Here is a 17,099-nt window from a genome sequence, read left to right on the forward strand (position 1 = left end):
GATTCGAAATTCAAATGTAATATTTTTTTATAATTAAGTGTAACAGTATTTATGGCCAGACTAAGTATATAATAATAGGGGATCTCAGGAACTCCTGAACTGATTTTAAAAATTTTTTTCACCCTTGTATTTGTGCGTAATTCCTAATTACCTTTTATATTATTTATGAGGAATTCAATTAAATTTCATTTGCTTAAAATTCATCTATCAAGTCAAAACTGTGATCACAACATTTTGGCATGAGAGCACCAATACCATGTGGAAATTTTAAATTGAAACTTTCGAATAAGCATATTATGTCAAAAGCTAATTATTTATTTTAAAAAACCTCATTCGAATAAAAATGTTTCAATATTTAATAATACATCGCCACGATTAACTATGTTTTTATCTACACACTTATCCTATTTGATAGAAAAATAAAAACAGTTCTAAGAATCTGCTTTAAAAACCCTGTAATGTTTTGCACATAAAAATGTCATTAGGATCTATAATCCTTGTACGGAAGCATTTCGATCATAAAAACAAACATAAAAACGAAATAAAAAGGCTAAATTCCATTTTAAAAGCTTTTAGTTGCTTCACGAACCGCTCTAATATATTATATTATTATGTATCCTTTCCATTGTAGATGTTATTGATATTTGTTTTGTACTGAGTTTTACAAATTTCGTAGCTTATGTAAAGGATGGTTTCATATATTGCAAGCCAATCCATCGACGAGAAAATTCGAAGCAAATCAAAACGAATCTCTCGCAATTTACGGTATCAAATTGGAAGAGTTAACTCGGCGCTATTTTGCGAATTATTTTTAATAACGTTTTATTACGAATTTAAATACCAATCGTTCCTACCTTATATTTTTATCAAAGTAATCAAAAGACATTGGTTATTATTAGAAACAAAAATAATTAATTCATTCATTAATTATAGTAATTAATTCATTAGCACACCATTTTATCGTAAATTCTTTATTGTAACTATATTTTCAAAATAAGATATTCATAAAAATATATAATCATAGACAATTTATTTTGAAATATTGTTGGTAAAGTGTATAAAAAATAATCTCATTACCATCATTTTAATTTCTTCTATTATAGCATTAAGTTTCGTTGAACTTTGAACCTTATTTAAAACAGACGTTTCAGAAACTTTTCAATTCATGGCATATTTGTTTACACTTTATACAGATTATCTAATACGCTACAATATATATATTTTATATCTTTTATTACAATGTTTAAATATGGACGCGGGCATTTACAACTTTACACGAAAATTTGAAATTATCAGATTCAATATTGGAAATAGTCTTAAGTTAATAGTATCGAAACTGTTAAACTGTTTGGCTTCGCGCAGCAAATTAAATGTCAAGCTTGAACGAGTTCACTGACTGGATTCAACCGGGCGGTTAATTTAAAGGACATGACTCAAAAGTTAATTTACATCAAATATTGACGTTCATTAAAAACATTTCATACATATACAAAATAACGTCTAATGTAATCATAAATCTGTGAATTATTCTGTTCTAAAAAAATAGGCTGCTTTACTGCTGTTGTATTTTTTTAATGGAATATTTACGGTCAATTTAAAGAAGCATTGTAGCCGCGACTTCAAATGAAAAGTAAAAATGAATGTCAGTAAAATCCCTTATAAACTTTGCATTAAACTAAATAAACAATATACATACTACTTTAAAGTCAATTTAGTACTCTCAACGTGAGCTTACAGCACTATATGAAAACCGCGATTGAAAAACTTCGCTACGCTCTGTAACATCGCAAACTTGCAAGAGTATCGGGAGCGCAGTCGGCACGCCCTCGCGCCCGCTCCGCTGAGCTTCTACTGATAGCTCCAAAGCGCACACTGGCCGATGGAACTTTGCTCGATGGCAGGCCATGTAAGGAGCTTTTAAAGGTTACTTTGTATTTTGAGGCATTTTTAGAATTTAACTTCTCTTTCAAATTATCTTTGTATAGAAGCAAGCGATAAAGAGAACTCATTTTTGTTATATTCAGTATTTTGTTGTATTGCAATGAGAGTATACGTTTAATGAAAATGTTGTTTCTGTCTATTGTATTTAAGTCTTATTTTTTTAACCTCGTGTTTATTTTTTATTTGTCTATGTCACAACGGGCAACTGAGCTGTTGGTTCGCCTGATGGTAAGGGTCACCACCGCCCATGAACATTCGTAGAGGTATAGAGCCTGTGCGAATGCACTACTTGCTTGCATGATTGATGACTGAAAAGAAGGAATGGACTAGAAAGGAAAAGGAAACAGGCCTCTGGCTCACTTACTCGCCGTACGAAAAAAAATGGCATGCTATTATTTCACGGCAGTTTTCTATGGGGGTGTGGTACTGCCCCGGTGCGAGCTGGCCTAATTCGTGCCGAAGCGTGCTCGATTGCCACATTACTTTAAAAAATATCGTTTACTCGTACATATTATAATTATAAATTTGATAAAATTTTAATGTTCGAACTGCAAACACCACGTTAAGCGTATTACGAATAAAACCGCTTTATCCCTTTATATAAAACAATTATTTATTTTATTCAAAACCTATCTCAGACTCCGCGACACGGGTTGTCTGGGTGTGAACTAAACGCTACAGAAATTTCAATATACATAAATTGCAAACAGTTTTTCTGCAATAAAGATTTTTCATAACATAAATGTGGCTCTTGTGATTTCATTGTCGAATCTTCTATTTATGTGTTAGCTGTATGTTTACAACTATTTAATGTTGTGAATAAAACGTACAAGATCGTAAGGTAAAGTGACCGATAGCCATTGATCGTTTGACCCCATCTCATCATAATAAACGGAACTAATCATATTGACTCGCTAAACACGCGCCAGCTCTGCGCCCACACAATGCTTTGTATACCCATGGAAGACTTGTCCGCTTATGCTCTTGCCTTTTGTTCTTATATCGTTGTGATTTAGTATGCAAGACTCGCTTATTATTGGAACTTAATCAAAATTACATTAAACATACTAGAATATTGTTTTTGTGTTTGTGTTTTAGTAAGTCGTAATAAACTGATACTACAATTTGTCATAAAAAATAACATTTATTTTACGAACTTAGAGACAATTCATCAAAAAACATCAAATAATTATTCTGTGATACGATTGTGAGTTTTTTTTATGAGAAATACAAGTTTTCAATAAAACTTATTGAATTTCTACAAGAAAATTTTTGACAATGGCGACTCCAATTAACTCGTACCAATTAAATCTTGCTCGCTACAAACGTCAGGGCTACAAAGATATGGCGAGTAGATGCTCGTAAAATGACACTCTTGTATAACATGGTTTCTTTTATAGATCAGACAGAACCATTGTCCAAATGTAGCTGTAAGAAAATATAATAATCAATAAAAAAACTTACAATCACTATCCATAATATCATTTTAAAAATTGGTACTAATTCCATACTTACATGTTGTATGTAAAATGTTTTGTAAGCGCAATTTTGAGGAACAAAGTTCTACGAATACATCATTGCGTAGAGCACGGCGCAACGACAAGCAATTTGCCACAGAATAAGTTATCGTAAATGGCGTAGGCCGTAGACCATAAGTTTCTTCTGCGATTCGTTATTCTTCCTTATATATTAGTTTAATTATAAAACAATCGAATGATGATTATTAAATATAATAATTATTATTCGAAACTTTCATAAAATAAGCATATTTCTTTATTTTTAAGACGTACTATAAATGCATTAACTCTTTTTTTTTCAATTGAATCAATGATTAAGAATATTAACATATATATAATATAATTTCATTAAATTGATTGTTATTAATATTCGGTTCTAAAACGGTCTAGAGGCTGATTGAAAAGTCGGTAATTAAAGAGCTTATTGTGGAAGGTTGTCGCGCCGCGCCTCATCGATGACCGACATTCTGTGCTGTCTGCAGTGTCTCGTGGGAGCGGCGGAACGACCCACACAAGCGGCATTAAACCACTTCTGGTGTTAATAATAAGTGTTTTAATTGTTCTATATTTGGAGTGAAATAAACTTAAAAAAATCAGATCATTGAAATATTTCTAAAATCTTATGCATAGCAAAACACATCGATTCAAGTCAAACAATGAATAAAAGGTTAATTTGAAATTCTTTCAGCCCTAATGTCTCGATTAAATACGAGATCATCATTAAAATATAATACTTTGTAAATGCAAACTGTAAACAATTCGAAGAAATATATTTCAACGGGCTATAAACAAAGATAATCTTCGTAATTAAACCGAGCCTGATTTTACAAGATTCGAAATTTCAATTGAAAGCAAAACAAATGGAGCAGAATTTCCTTAAATATGAATTTAATTGCTTCGTAATGGAAGTTGGGGAAGTTAGAAGCGGAAAGTTTACGACGTTATCGCGCTTACGTCTCCGACCCGTAATGGAGCGGCCAGAGACATTCGCCGCTAAATGCGGTGCAAAGCGCTCTCCACTATCGGAAATATTCATTTGATTCTCATTACGTACACAAGCAAATCGCGTTCTTTGATTAGCTTTGATTCTTAAGAGTCTATACAGATAACACTTATTTATGACTAGCTCATACATTACAAAACTATTGATATAATCTTTCATCCCCTATCTCAATCCGTTAGGGATTGATTTAAAAATAAGTATCCTGTACATGATCGTGATAGAAAAAGAAATTGAAAGAGAAGAAAGTATCTGTAATTGGAAGATCAAAATGGTTGAATCGAACATGCTCATTTTAGATTTAATCACATAGACTCGATGCTTGGTTATCTGTGTATATTATTTTCAATCTTTTATTCTCACGAACAATTAAAACAGATATAATTGTTTTATTTTTAAACAAGAAACACAACCTAGTTCGGGCTGATCGTTGAATATAGACATATGTCTATTTTAATACGAAACCTTAAATGTAAAACATATTTAAAGAGACGCCAAGCAGCTAATGAATAATAAAAATGTGATGTCTCAGGGGGATTCAATGAAGTCTGTTTCCACATAAATCTAAACAGATTAAATGTGTAATGAGACTTATTCATTCGCCTTGCTGTAACAACATTTAACATAAAACAAGTCTGTGGCAAATTGCTTAATTGGGAAAAAATGAAATCTCGCGTCGGATGTTGTGCACTTCAAGTCTATTTATTTATGGTATAATTTTAAATAATAAAAATATAAAAAAGGTCAAAAAGAAATAAATATGATGATAAATACAAAATAAATAAATCAGTGTCACAATCACTCTTTGTAGGCAAACAGCAATCGTTTTGTAGCCATTGTTTTAATTTTAATCTAAATAATGTTCTAATCTTAACATTTTCTGACTCATAAATTAATTGTTCATTAAAATATTATGCATAATCTTACTGAATTTTATTCAATACTAGCGGTCTGCCCCGGCTTCGCCCGTGGTACATATATAGCCTTACTCAATAATTGGGCTATCTAAAACTGAAAGATTTTTTTTCAAATCGGACCAGTAGTTCCTGAGATTAGTGCTTCAAACATACAAACAAACTCTTCAGCTTTATAATATTAGTATAGATTAATTATTTTTCATTTCGATACTTATTGTAAGTAGTATTTTACGTAGCATTTTCCCCAAACTTTCTAAATATGGTGCCGTGCAGCGAATCGAAAGAAATCAAAGAAATAATTTTAGCAAAAGGAGGCAGGCTCAGTCAGCGGAACGACAAGTGTGAGAAGAATTTAAATGAAGCTTCGAATGAAGCTTTGCCCCTCGCTAACTGCTAGGAAAATCTCATTTATATTCTATAATAAATTGTTTTGATTTAGAATGGAATTCAGTATTCTCAACGGACTTCAAAAAGAACGACTTTATCAATTTGACATTTTTAGGGTTTATTACCTTAGAGCTTTGGACGGGGCGAATCGATTTTGATGCTTCTTTTTTGACTTGAAACCTGACTCCAGTGTAGTCCCATTTAAATTTGGTCTAGATGCGATTGTTTAGTTTTTTTAATTAAAATAATTATTGCATAATAAGATACGTATTATAAGGAGGCCAAATAAATAAACGATATGTTTGCGTCCGTGAACGTGTTTTAACAACGACTTAATTAATGAAACGGTCTCATTCTGACGCGATACTCAGATAGAGACAGTACCTATTTGTTTAGATAAATGCTTGAATATCTCGATATATGTAATGTTGTAAATACCCAAGTGACTCACTATTTACTATCGAATCTTATATTATCTATTGCACGGAGAAATGATCGCATAGATACTTACAGGTAACAAATCGTTCCCAGAACCGCTAAACATAATTTTTATTTTCAGTAAAATGAACCGAATTTCTTTCCGCGAACTACTCATGAGAGTAGGGGCCAGGGCCATTCACGTCAAACATGTTACCATCCACTTTATCTTCATTGTCTATATTTGTTTGAAAAAAAGGTATATATTATAAATATGGAATGTTGAAATTTGGTATAAGTACAGAAAATCGCAAATTTTATTCAATTTCATTAGACACGTTGTGAATGTATAGGATATATATGATACTGCATGTAGGTAGATATAATACTCCAAAATTTAAAATTTATACATATTACAGTTAGATGTACTGTGTTTTATCCTCAATACGAAGTAAATGTCGATTGCAATTTGCACATGTGTTAACTGTTAACAATAAAATAGATAGCATAAAGTGTGTGCCAATGATTTGGAGAAAACGAAGTCAGATGGGAATCATAATCTTTCAACCACTTGTCCCTATTTGAGAATAGCTCAAGCGGACCAGTTCAATATCCCTCCACAAATTGTTCTTCAACCTAAAGAACAACAAGAAAGGGGAAATAAGTACAACTCAGGCTTTGGTTCGCAATCAAAATATAGTGTAGGAGGCGCTAGCAAATGAAAACCAAATACCACGAAATACACAGTACTTCTCCTTAGATTCTTTTTTTATTTTTACACAAAGAGCTGTATTACTTTAACTTTGTATTTATAGAAAAAAGATTTATAAAATAAAAACTGTACAGCAAGTGTTCGGTTAACCGTCGTATTAAAGAATATTGTAATAAGATTTATACATTTACCTTGTGCTAAATTTAATAGAGAAAAATCATGCTAGTATTTTCTTGTGTTTGGTTTCACGCGAGTATTATACATTTAGAAATTAAAAACTTTTCAACGGATTTTAAACGCGACCCAGTCTCCCCGTGACCACGCTCGCTGCAAAGTGTTCGAAACGTCGGGTTAATAATATAATGAATAAATCGCGTTTAAAATCCGTTGAAAAGTTTTTAATTTCTAAAATCATGCTAATTATAAAAATAGACGAAAACAAAACGCCGTTTAATCAAAGTTAATTTTAGTATAATTGCTCAGGCGGAACGAGCCAAATTTTTAGTTATTTTCGGTAACGTAAATAAAATATATGGCTTTTCATCTATGGAAATCTATAAGTATATTTAAATTTATTATATAGATTGTTGAATGCTAATGAATAAAATTTCAAAGAAAATTAAGCTGCATCTGATTTTGTAGGATGTGTTCTTGACGTATATACAAGACTTAAATTCAATTAGGTGCATATGTTGTTTAAAATTCCGTTTGGATATTTTTATTGATCAGCACTTACGCAAGTGATAAAATTATAGTGACTTAATTTCATCAAAGTCGGTTTAGTACTTTGGGCGTGAAGAAAAGACAGGCAGATAGAGTTATCTTCACATTCATAATATCAGTAAGGATGTAGCATTAAAACACTAATCTGTGAAGAAATGAAGCAAAGACCATTTTCATCAGAAAATAATTTTAATCTCATTCATTCGTAATTAGTAAAACATTTATAACAACAAATATAAATAACTTCAAGATACATAAAAGATACAAAATACCACGCAGTAAGCACACGAATCACGATCAATATAAATTTCATGAATAGATTCAAAATACACTTTCCGTACCGTATGTCCGAGGAAGCCACTCCTCGCGGTACAGAAATAGTAATCAAAAATAAATTCAGGTGTTATTTAAAGCTATTGCTATTTGGTGTAAACGGTTATCTGATTGTTGAAACCCATTCAATTATAAAGCTCAAATCGACAATAAAGATACTGATATATAGTTCAGCAAAACAAGCTAGCAACTTTGAAAAATATCAGGTAACACGTACCTACTACTAGTAAGTTCACTCAAATGGCACAATTTTAATATTTAATGTAGATTATAAAGTATTAAAGCAAGACATGAACTTTTATATTTTCTATTTTTAACATATCTTTATCAGCCTATGTAAAAAATAAATTATATAATATTTTGAATAAATAATGAATCTCCAATCGATATTTGTATATTGTACCGTATAAATTTATCTAAAAATGACTTAATTAATATTGTCTAAATTTAATCACGATATATAATTATATTATAATATAAAATCAGGAGTTCATATTCTATTTAAGTAACGGAGATCGTCTTCGGGGACCTGAGAATTCAGCAGGCCTCGGAAATAGATATCATTTTTTTCCCAATAAATCGTCGAGAAGATCTTGATTACTCATACTCGCGTCGCCCAGTAAATTACTTCTGCTTTCAACTCTGGAGTTGCGTCGCCCGGAAACTGAACGTTTCCTAGTAATCGGTACAGATTCTGTAAACACGTGATCAGTTAATAATTGAAAATTATTATTTAATTCCGACAGAGCCTCGTCCGGTATATCGCCTCGAGCGTTGACCAGTTCATTCATCCTATCGACCGCCTGCAGCTGCTCCACGAGCTTGTCGCTGGCGAACCTCGCTTGACTCAACTGCTTCATGTGGACGTCGATGACCTTCGAACTCTTTTCTATGTCCTGAAAGATGTCTTTACAATATTTATCGACAGATTTTCCAGATAATTTCCTTTCCACGACGCTACTCTCACGTCTCACTTTAAACTTGTCGATTTCGTCCCCGGGGCCATCGTTTATGATACTTGAAATCGTCTCCGCATTCGTCGTATCATAAAATGAAACCGTCGAATTCCTCCTGCCCCTAGATTTGGGACGCTCGATTTCCCCCGCGACGCACTCCTCGATTGACTCCTCGGTCGACCTTCTCCTCAAAGCACTCGGTTTACGCGACGGCGGCTGTTCATTCTTTTTAATTTGATTCATCAGTTCCGTTTTCATTAGATCCATTTTCTTTTGCACATCTTCCGGGGGGGCGTTCGCCAGGTCTACGTCATCGATGATGGCGAGATCGGCCATGCCGTCCTGCACGGTCTTGGCCAGCTCCAGGATGTCGCTGGGACCCTTGGGGCGGGCGGCGGCGCGCGAGGGCGTGGAGCGGGCCGACACGCGGCGCGAGAGCGGCTCGGGCGACGAGCCCGCGTCCTCGTCCTGCGATAGCGCGCTGCTCACCGTGCGCGAGCCCTCGCACAGCTTTGCCAGGATGTTCTGCTCCATCTGTTGACAACCGACAACCGTATTCGAACTATTCTATTAATGTGTAGCTATAAGGTTGGCGTTTATTCTTTTTATAAAATCTAATGTTAAGTAAGATAAGATGTAGCAAGTATATTATTGTATTTGCTTATAAATATCCCATAATAAAAATATGTAAATAATAAACAAATTAGGATTAGGATAGGATGACATGGAGTAAAAGATAACCAGAAAGCACTACAAAACATTCTAACGTAAAATACTTACAGTCTTTTCATCGACAGATCTATTGCTCCCTTCTTTTGCAGGCTTGTACACAGGTCTAGCAAACTGAGGAATTGCCGTCATTTTAGTTGGGGACTTACTGCCACCGCCACGACTTGCAACTGTACTGATCATTTTTTCTTTCATCTGATAATTTATTGCTTTTCATTTAAATTAATTGATTAAAAATTATTGTATTAATTTACCTTAAAAATTATTATTGCAAGCAAAATACGCTCAGACCATACATAATCAATATACCTCAATTATTGTTGAAAGCTTATCAGCGTTGCTTATGGCAAGATCAAGATCGTGTCTTGTGTCTTTATGCTTATTGATCTCATTCTGAAGCTGGTGCTTAAAATTCTTCGCTTCGAGTGCGATGCGGCGCTGCAACATGCTGATGGTTTCGTTTTGTTGTTGGACCTTCGCCGTCAGGTCCGCCACTTGGCTTTGGAGTTTCTCACGTTCGAGAAGATTTCTACAAATTAAATGATTACAATTTTATTGTTGTTTTGTGTACAACAGCATTTGTATAAAGTTCAAAAATTTCTTACAAAATATAATAGTTTAACTAAGGCTTAAGTTAAAAAGCCTCACGTACTTGTCCTTGCTGAGTTCCAGTAAGTGCTGGTGCTCGTCCCGGAGCTGCTGCAGCTGCAGGTCGCGCTCCTTGAGGCGCGCGCTCGCGTCGCGGAACTGCGCCTTCAGCTGCTTGTACTTGGCGTGCTGCACGCGCAGCTCCTCGTTGTGCGCGTTCAGCACTTGCGGCAGCTCCGCATTCGAGTTCTCGTATCTACAAACCGAACGTTACCACATAACGGAAGTAAAACGATGGTGAGTGAGTTGAAGTCTCCAAACACAAAACTTAGATTCACCTTTGCAATGCTATTTCCTGTTTCTTTTGAAGGGCACGCAGAATTTTATTTTCGTTGCTTAGCTCCTGTAACATTTCGAATTATTATCGTATAATTTTAGATATTACCAATTTTATATTTGTAATGGGTATGATTCTATACATTTGAAACTCTACGGCAGACTCATTACAACGCACCTGCAGGTGGTAGTGCGCGTCGGCCAGCTGGTTCTGCAGCTGCTTGACGCGGTGCGTCTTGGCGGAGAGCACGCGCTGCGCCACGAAGCGGTCGCGCGCCGCCATGTCGCCGCCGCCGACGGCTGCTGCGCCCCCCAGTCCCGCGCCCGCGCGCTTGCGCTTTGCCAGCAGTGTCAGCCGCGAGCTGCTGCTGTACACGCTCTCCACCGAGTCCCTTCAACCGACCGCGCTACTTAGAATGGTCAAGCGTAGACAAAATTGCTACATTACATACAAGGTTCTGCTATTAATATTCTGGGGGAGCCCATGATCCCCTGACCTTCGTTATTTTGAAAAAGCTTATAGATTGTCAGCGCACGCTCTCAATACAGGTGACAACTATAGACCATTGTGAAATATGGGTTATATGAAGTTAGCATATATTGTTGCTTTAGTTGATGTTAATTTATAAAACTATCATGATATAATTTAAAAATACATTTCGATCTTCCAATTTAATACCTATTTACCTAATTTATAAACACACACACGCGCACACACACACACTCAAAGCAGCTTATGTGTTGTGTTTAGCTTATATGTGATTTAAAATAATGAAAAATCAAGGTATGACAAATTACGTCAAATTCTGTTGAATGGGCTATTGGGTACATTATCAGTAATTGTTGGAACATATTAATTCTTTCAAATTCAACAAATTGTAAAACTAATTTTAAGCAATGAATACAACTTCTTATGCAGTGTGTCGATTGCCTCTACGGGTGAATTTTATTCCAATAACAATAGCTAACCTCTGATTCCGTTTCTCTTCTGGCACTAAACTTAACACTGACATACCGTATATCTTATCAGTTTCTCATTTTCCACGTTATCAGAAAAATCCTATCGGTAAGTTTGCAAAAGATTGATGTTGTGCTTGCGTTGTTATGGTTACCGATAACACATCAAAAAATAACTGCTGACAGCTGTTTACAGAGTTTTGTACTTGACGCGTACTTGACGACTTTTTACTGGCAGCTTTTGCCGCAAAAAGATTATCTCACAACTCACAAGCGTGAAAATGACATCAACACCAACCATCTTTATTTATTCATTTTAAGAGAATCTACAGGTTCTTATTTTAGTAAGATTTACTTAGTAATATAACAAGACAGAACAACTAGATCTTCAAGAATCTTACGTATATAATTACTAAAAACAAATTGATGATAACACCAAGGGTGACAAGACGTATTGAAATTGTTTGAAACCAATGCTGTAAGAGTTCAAAAGACCAAATTTACCCTTTAAAATTCTGTCACACCTTTATAGACCACTATTTCTAAACGGCACTACGTACTGCTACTCTTGTCGTACAAATTTATATAAATTAAATATGCTCCATTAATTAATGGCACGTAGCCACTGCACGGGGCGATATTCGATTTGCAATATGCAGACAATGCAGTTTTGAGTTGTTAAGGGTCGATGAAAGGAACCCTTTCAAATGTTCGATGTGCACATAACGTGATCTCTTTTATTTTTACACGCTTTTTATTAGCTTCACCTGTATGTTTGGTTGTAACCGACTTCTTTGAGCGCGATTTTGACCCACTTTAAACGGCCAGATTTCGTTCAAACTTTGTAGATTTATTGAGGACCGATGACAATACACTAATTTGATAAAATTATTCTATTTTTCAATTTGTAAAATATGATAAAAGCGTGTTTTTTAGTTTTTTTAAACTATTATAATATATTATTTTTTATTTTTTCTATACAATTTGTAAAGGTCAGATAAAATTTGTAGCTTATGGGTCGCACAGGTATGGTGCTATGAACACAGATGCAGTTGGAAATAGGTTTAGGACATGAAATAAAAACACAAGATTGGTAACAAAATAATATACTTACTTAACACCAGACTGTACAGGATACTTTTATATACATTTCATTTTTTCATTGCTTTGTCAAAAGGCTATTGAAATAAACTGAACTTCCATTCTATTATAAACACTATTATTTTTATTTTATTGCTTCTCCAAAAAACTAGTAGCTGTAATCGATATCCAATGCAAAAATCCTTTACATCCTATAATATTATGTACATTTAAACAAATTGAATATTTTTTTTTTCTAAAATTTTATTCACTAAATAAAAACAAATGATGTTAACAAATACAATAACTAAATCTGTAATTATTTAAAGATACCATATTTGAATTCCACATAATAGATTACTATACAACTGTCTTTTTCAAAGCCATAACTTGATTAAAACAATGCTGTATGTGGGTATTAACTAATTTTGGAAATAAATCTATGAGTGTAATATATATTTTTTATATATTCTGAAAGCCGGGAACGCATCTTCCATAGACATGGAATATGTTCCAATTTTGAAACTGTTTGCATCATGTTTTGAAATCAGCTTCGATATAAAATAAATATAAATAAAAAATATTTAAATCTTCAATAAACTTAACATTTGTCGGTAAGGAATCTGTCAAAGACTATACAATTATATCACTTTATACAGATTTTCGGTAAACACTCTCTGTGGAGCAAAAATGTAACAAAATATTTCAAATATGTCATTTTAAATACGTAACGCGTTCTAAACGAAATATCAGAATGGAATGATTTTCAGATGCTGTTTTACTTTGAAATGTTGTTTTGGTACGAACTTGATGAGTGTGAGCGCGCTTCGCTATCTAGCATAAAAAATCTAGCACAATTTACATGCAAGGGGAGCCGCTGCTTATCAGAAATACAATAAATGTATTTGGAGATTTGAATGAGATTACCGTACAGAAAAAGAACAAACGCACTAGCACCATGCGTGAGACTTTTTCAGTTACTCTCATATATGTTTATTTCAAATTGTCTCATAAATTCTGGAAGTCATTCCACTTCTTGGTGTTTCACATTACACCGAACGTTCGGTTTCCATCATCCATCAATTTAAAAGCGACAATCTGATTTTTTAAAGATAAATATAATGAAAAGTTTCTACATCTCTACTGAGCCCGGCCTGCCGCAGGGTCTGCCGGGGCGCCGGGGCGCTAGGGCGCGGGCGCGGGCGCCGGGTCGCGGTTCTGCTGGCGCCAGAGCCGCGCGTAGAGCGAGGCGGGGTCGGCGAGCAGCGCGCGGTGCGAGCCGCGCTCGGCCACGGCGCCGCGCCGCAGCACGAGGATGAGGTCGGCGTCCGCCACCGTGGCCAGCCGGTGCGCGATGCAGATGGACGTGCGCCCCGCCGTGGCCGCGCGCAGCGCCTGCAGGATCGCCTGCGCACGCGCACGCGCACCCGCGCGGGCACTCGGTTAGGTTAGGGGATGTGGGTATGTAGCCTGCATTAGCCTACTGCTACCGTTTACTTTATTTATTTCAGAAACACAGTCGTTTACTTACAATAATACATAATATAAATCACGAAAGGTCTTAAGTTTCATATTTAAACTTAATGTAGTTATTGTAATATAATCAGTACTACGGGGTGTGTAAACATACAAAAAGTTACTTCAATTATACCAGCATGTCACGCGGTTTCTTTTTGTAAGATGTTATTTACTTCATATTTTATTATAGCAATCGCAAGCTCGTGTCACGAGAGTGTTTTACTATAGTTAGTTTTCAACAATGGAATGTAGAATGTGTGGTGAGAACGTGAGAGCAGTGGTGGCTCAGTGGTCTAGGTTTGGTTGGAGAGCGTGGGCGCGACTCACGTGCTCGGTGAGGCTGTCGAGGCTGGAGGTGGCCTCGTCGAACACGATGAAGGGCGCGTCCTTGAGGATGGCGCGCGCGATGGCCACGCGCTGCTTCTCGCCGCCCGACAGCTTCAGCCCGCGCTCGCCCACCTGCGTCTCGTAGCCCTGCGCGACGCACGTTACGTTACGTTACGTTACGTTACGTTACACGTTCTATTGGTTAATGCTTTTCTCTGTCGAATATCGATCTAAAACTTTTTCAACCACATTGCTTGTAATTTATGTAAAACTGATTGTAAAATAATTTAATGGTTTAAAGAAAAATAAATGTCAACGCCATAGAGATTGATGATCTTAAATAAATCTACCTTAGGCCATGTGATGACCGAGTCGTGGAGTTCGGCCAATTTGCTAGCCCGATACACCTCCTCCGCGGACTTGCTGAGGTCGCCGTAGTGCAAGTTGTGGAATATCGTGTCGTGGAACAGCACGCAGTCCTGCAAATCACCATTTCTTTTTTAAATAATTGTCATAAATAATATATTTCTTCTATATAAGTATATTTTTAAGGCTGACAATCTCATGTCTGGTATGTGTGTATGCATGTGTGCGTGTGCGGACCTGCGGCACGATGGCGATGGCGCGGCGCAGCGAGGCGAGGTCGACGGAGCGGATGTCCTGCCCGCCCACCAGGATCTGCCCTGACTGCGGCTCGAAGAAGCGGTACAGCAGCCGCACCAGCGTCGACTTGCTGCAACCGACCGAAAACGGGTTACGGGTCAATCGACATTTATCATATCACATATCATTATAAATCACAATTCAATTCAAAATATCGCCTGTATATCACAGACTAATAATACTTAATATTAACGTGCCTTAAAATTTATTAATTGTAAATCGATAATTTTTTAAGAGAAGCAGAAAGCCATACCCGCTACCGGAGGTGCCGACGATGCCGATTTTCTGGCCGGCGGGGATGGTGAGGCTGAGGTTGTTGAGGATGGGCTGCCCGTTGACGTACTTGAAGCTCACGTCGCGGAACTCGATGCTGGCGCCCGCCTCCACCCGCAGCGGCGGCGCCTTGTCCACCTCCTGGTACGGGCACACGTGTATTCCTTTGGAATGCTTATAACTATACAAAAATAGTTCCAAGCTATGTCCTAGAAGTAATTTTCTCAGTTTCAAGGGCACTGAGAGCAGGGCGTGACGTGAGGAGCACGGTTGTGGACGTACCCGGACGCGCGACTGCACGGTCATGAGCGTGAACATGGTCTGCATGTCGACGAGCGCCTGCCGCACCTCGCGGTACACGGAGCCCAGGAAGCCCAGCGGCACCGACAGCTGGAACACCAGCCCGTTCACCATCACCAGGTCGCCCACCGTCATGCGCCCTGCACACACGACGCGACACAACGCGTTATTCCGATATCACAAGCGGATACGATTGCGAAGCACAGCTAAGGCGGAGGCAGACCGTGCGCGATCTCGTTGGCGGCGAGCAGCATGATGGCGCTGAGGCCGGCGCTGAAGATGGCGTGCTGGCCGAAGTTCAGCAGCGCCAGGCTCGTGGCCGTCTTCAGCGACGCCGCCTCGTACTTCTGCAGGCTCTCGTCGTACTTCTGCAGCTCGTACTTCTCGTTGCTGAAGTACTGCAAGTTTCAAACGCCTTTTCACTTTGTCGAGTTGCGTATGTGCTATGAATAAGGATACTTTTCTTTTTATCGGTTGCTTTCTGTCGTCGGTTCAAATCCTACTCAGGTGTAATAATTTATTGGGCGTGAAATTCATTTAAATTATCAAAAAATAATTGAAGTGAGCAAAATTTTACTTTCGATTTCTTTCTCGGCGGTGCTATTCTCGGTCGGCTCGCTTAATATAAATGTGAACAGAATACACTCGCTATGCGTAAAAAGGGTCGAGAGGAGGGCGGGGTCACCTTGACGGTCTCGTAGTTGATGAGCGAGTCGACGGCCTTGTTGCCGGCCTCGTTCTCGGCGCGGTTCATGTGCACGCGGAAGCGCGTGCGCCACTGCGTGACGGCGAGCGTGAAGGCGGCGTACACGCCCACGCAGCCCAGCGCCACGCCCGCGAAGGCCGCGCCGCCGCGCGCGCCCAGGATGCCCGCCACCAGCGCCAGCTCGAACGCCGTCGGCACCACGTTGAACACCATCGCCGACAGCACGAAGTTGATGGCGCGCGACCCGCGGTCGATGGTCTGCGGGCCGCGACATACGCTACTGCGCTCCATTATGTGCAATACGCTCCATTATATGTAATGGCGGTCACGTTCGAGTTGCGATCTGGAGGTACCGTGTCCTTTTGTCGCTTCGACACGAATTGGGCCGGCTCGCACCGTGGAAGTACCACACCCCCACAGAAGACCGGCGTGGAATAACATTGTACTGTGTTTCGTTCGGTGAATGGGAGAGCCGGAGATCATGTGGATCTCCGGCTCTTTTCCTTACCCTTCCCAGTTCTTTCCTTCATTCCCGGTTCTTTCCTTCATTCCCTTTATCAATCCTTTCTTACTCCTTTCCCAATTTATAGTCGGCAATACATTTGTAGAGAAGTAAGGTCTGCAATGGACCTCACGCCTCTCCAAATGTTCATGGGCGGTGGTAGCGCTTACCATCAGGCGTCCCACCGGCTTCATTGCCGACTGTGACATTAAAAAAA

At 37.8% G+C, this 17,099-nt stretch overlaps 3 protein-coding genes across 4 annotated transcripts in view; all 3 read right to left on the reverse strand.

The window, feature by feature from the left end:
- LOC119831315 (neuropeptide FF receptor 1-like) overlaps positions 1-1,829 on the reverse strand; it is a 64,206-nt gene extending 62,377 nt beyond the window's left edge. For both annotated transcript variants that reach the window (XM_038354618.1, XM_038354617.1), the window contains exon 1: positions 1,697-1,829. The gene's annotated coding sequence lies outside the window, so the exon portion shown is untranslated. The remainder of the gene's footprint in view (positions 1-1,696) is intronic.
- Positions 1,830-8,411: 6,582 nt separating this feature from the next.
- On the reverse strand, positions 8,412-11,569 carry LOC119831351 (lebercilin). Its single transcript, XM_038354655.1, has 7 exons — positions 11,526-11,569; positions 10,735-10,951; positions 10,559-10,623; positions 10,285-10,476; positions 9,942-10,161; positions 9,684-9,827; positions 8,412-9,437 (listed from the first exon to the last, which is right to left on the reverse strand). Exons 1-7 carry the CDS (start codon positions 11,567-11,569, stop codon positions 8,508-8,510), a joined length of 1,812 nt encoding a protein of 603 aa, XP_038210583.1. The 3' UTR covers positions 8,412-8,507.
- A 1,034-nt stretch (positions 11,570-12,603) lies between these two features.
- LOC119831088 (ATP-binding cassette sub-family B member 7, mitochondrial) overlaps positions 12,604-17,099 on the reverse strand; it is a 9,261-nt gene continuing 4,765 nt past the window's right edge. Inside the window, exons 6-13 of the mRNA XM_038354334.1 lie at positions 16,360-16,657; positions 15,898-16,072; positions 15,657-15,814; positions 15,355-15,515; positions 15,042-15,171; positions 14,789-14,917; positions 14,439-14,585; positions 12,604-14,000 (exon numbers count right to left, since the gene is read on the reverse strand). Of these exons, the coding sequence (XP_038210262.1) occupies positions 13,779-14,000; positions 14,439-14,585; positions 14,789-14,917; positions 15,042-15,171; positions 15,355-15,515; positions 15,657-15,814; positions 15,898-16,072; positions 16,360-16,657 (1,420 nt within the window). The 3' untranslated portion in view covers positions 12,604-13,778. The remainder of the gene's footprint in view (positions 14,001-14,438; positions 14,586-14,788; positions 14,918-15,041; positions 15,172-15,354; positions 15,516-15,656; positions 15,815-15,897; positions 16,073-16,359; positions 16,658-17,099) is intronic.

Source organism: Zerene cesonia, chromosome 13, assembly GCF_012273895.1.
Source record: "Zerene cesonia ecotype Mississippi chromosome 13, Zerene_cesonia_1.1, whole genome shotgun sequence".
In the NCBI taxonomy this organism is placed as follows: Eukaryota; Metazoa; Arthropoda; class Insecta; order Lepidoptera; family Pieridae; genus Zerene; species Zerene cesonia.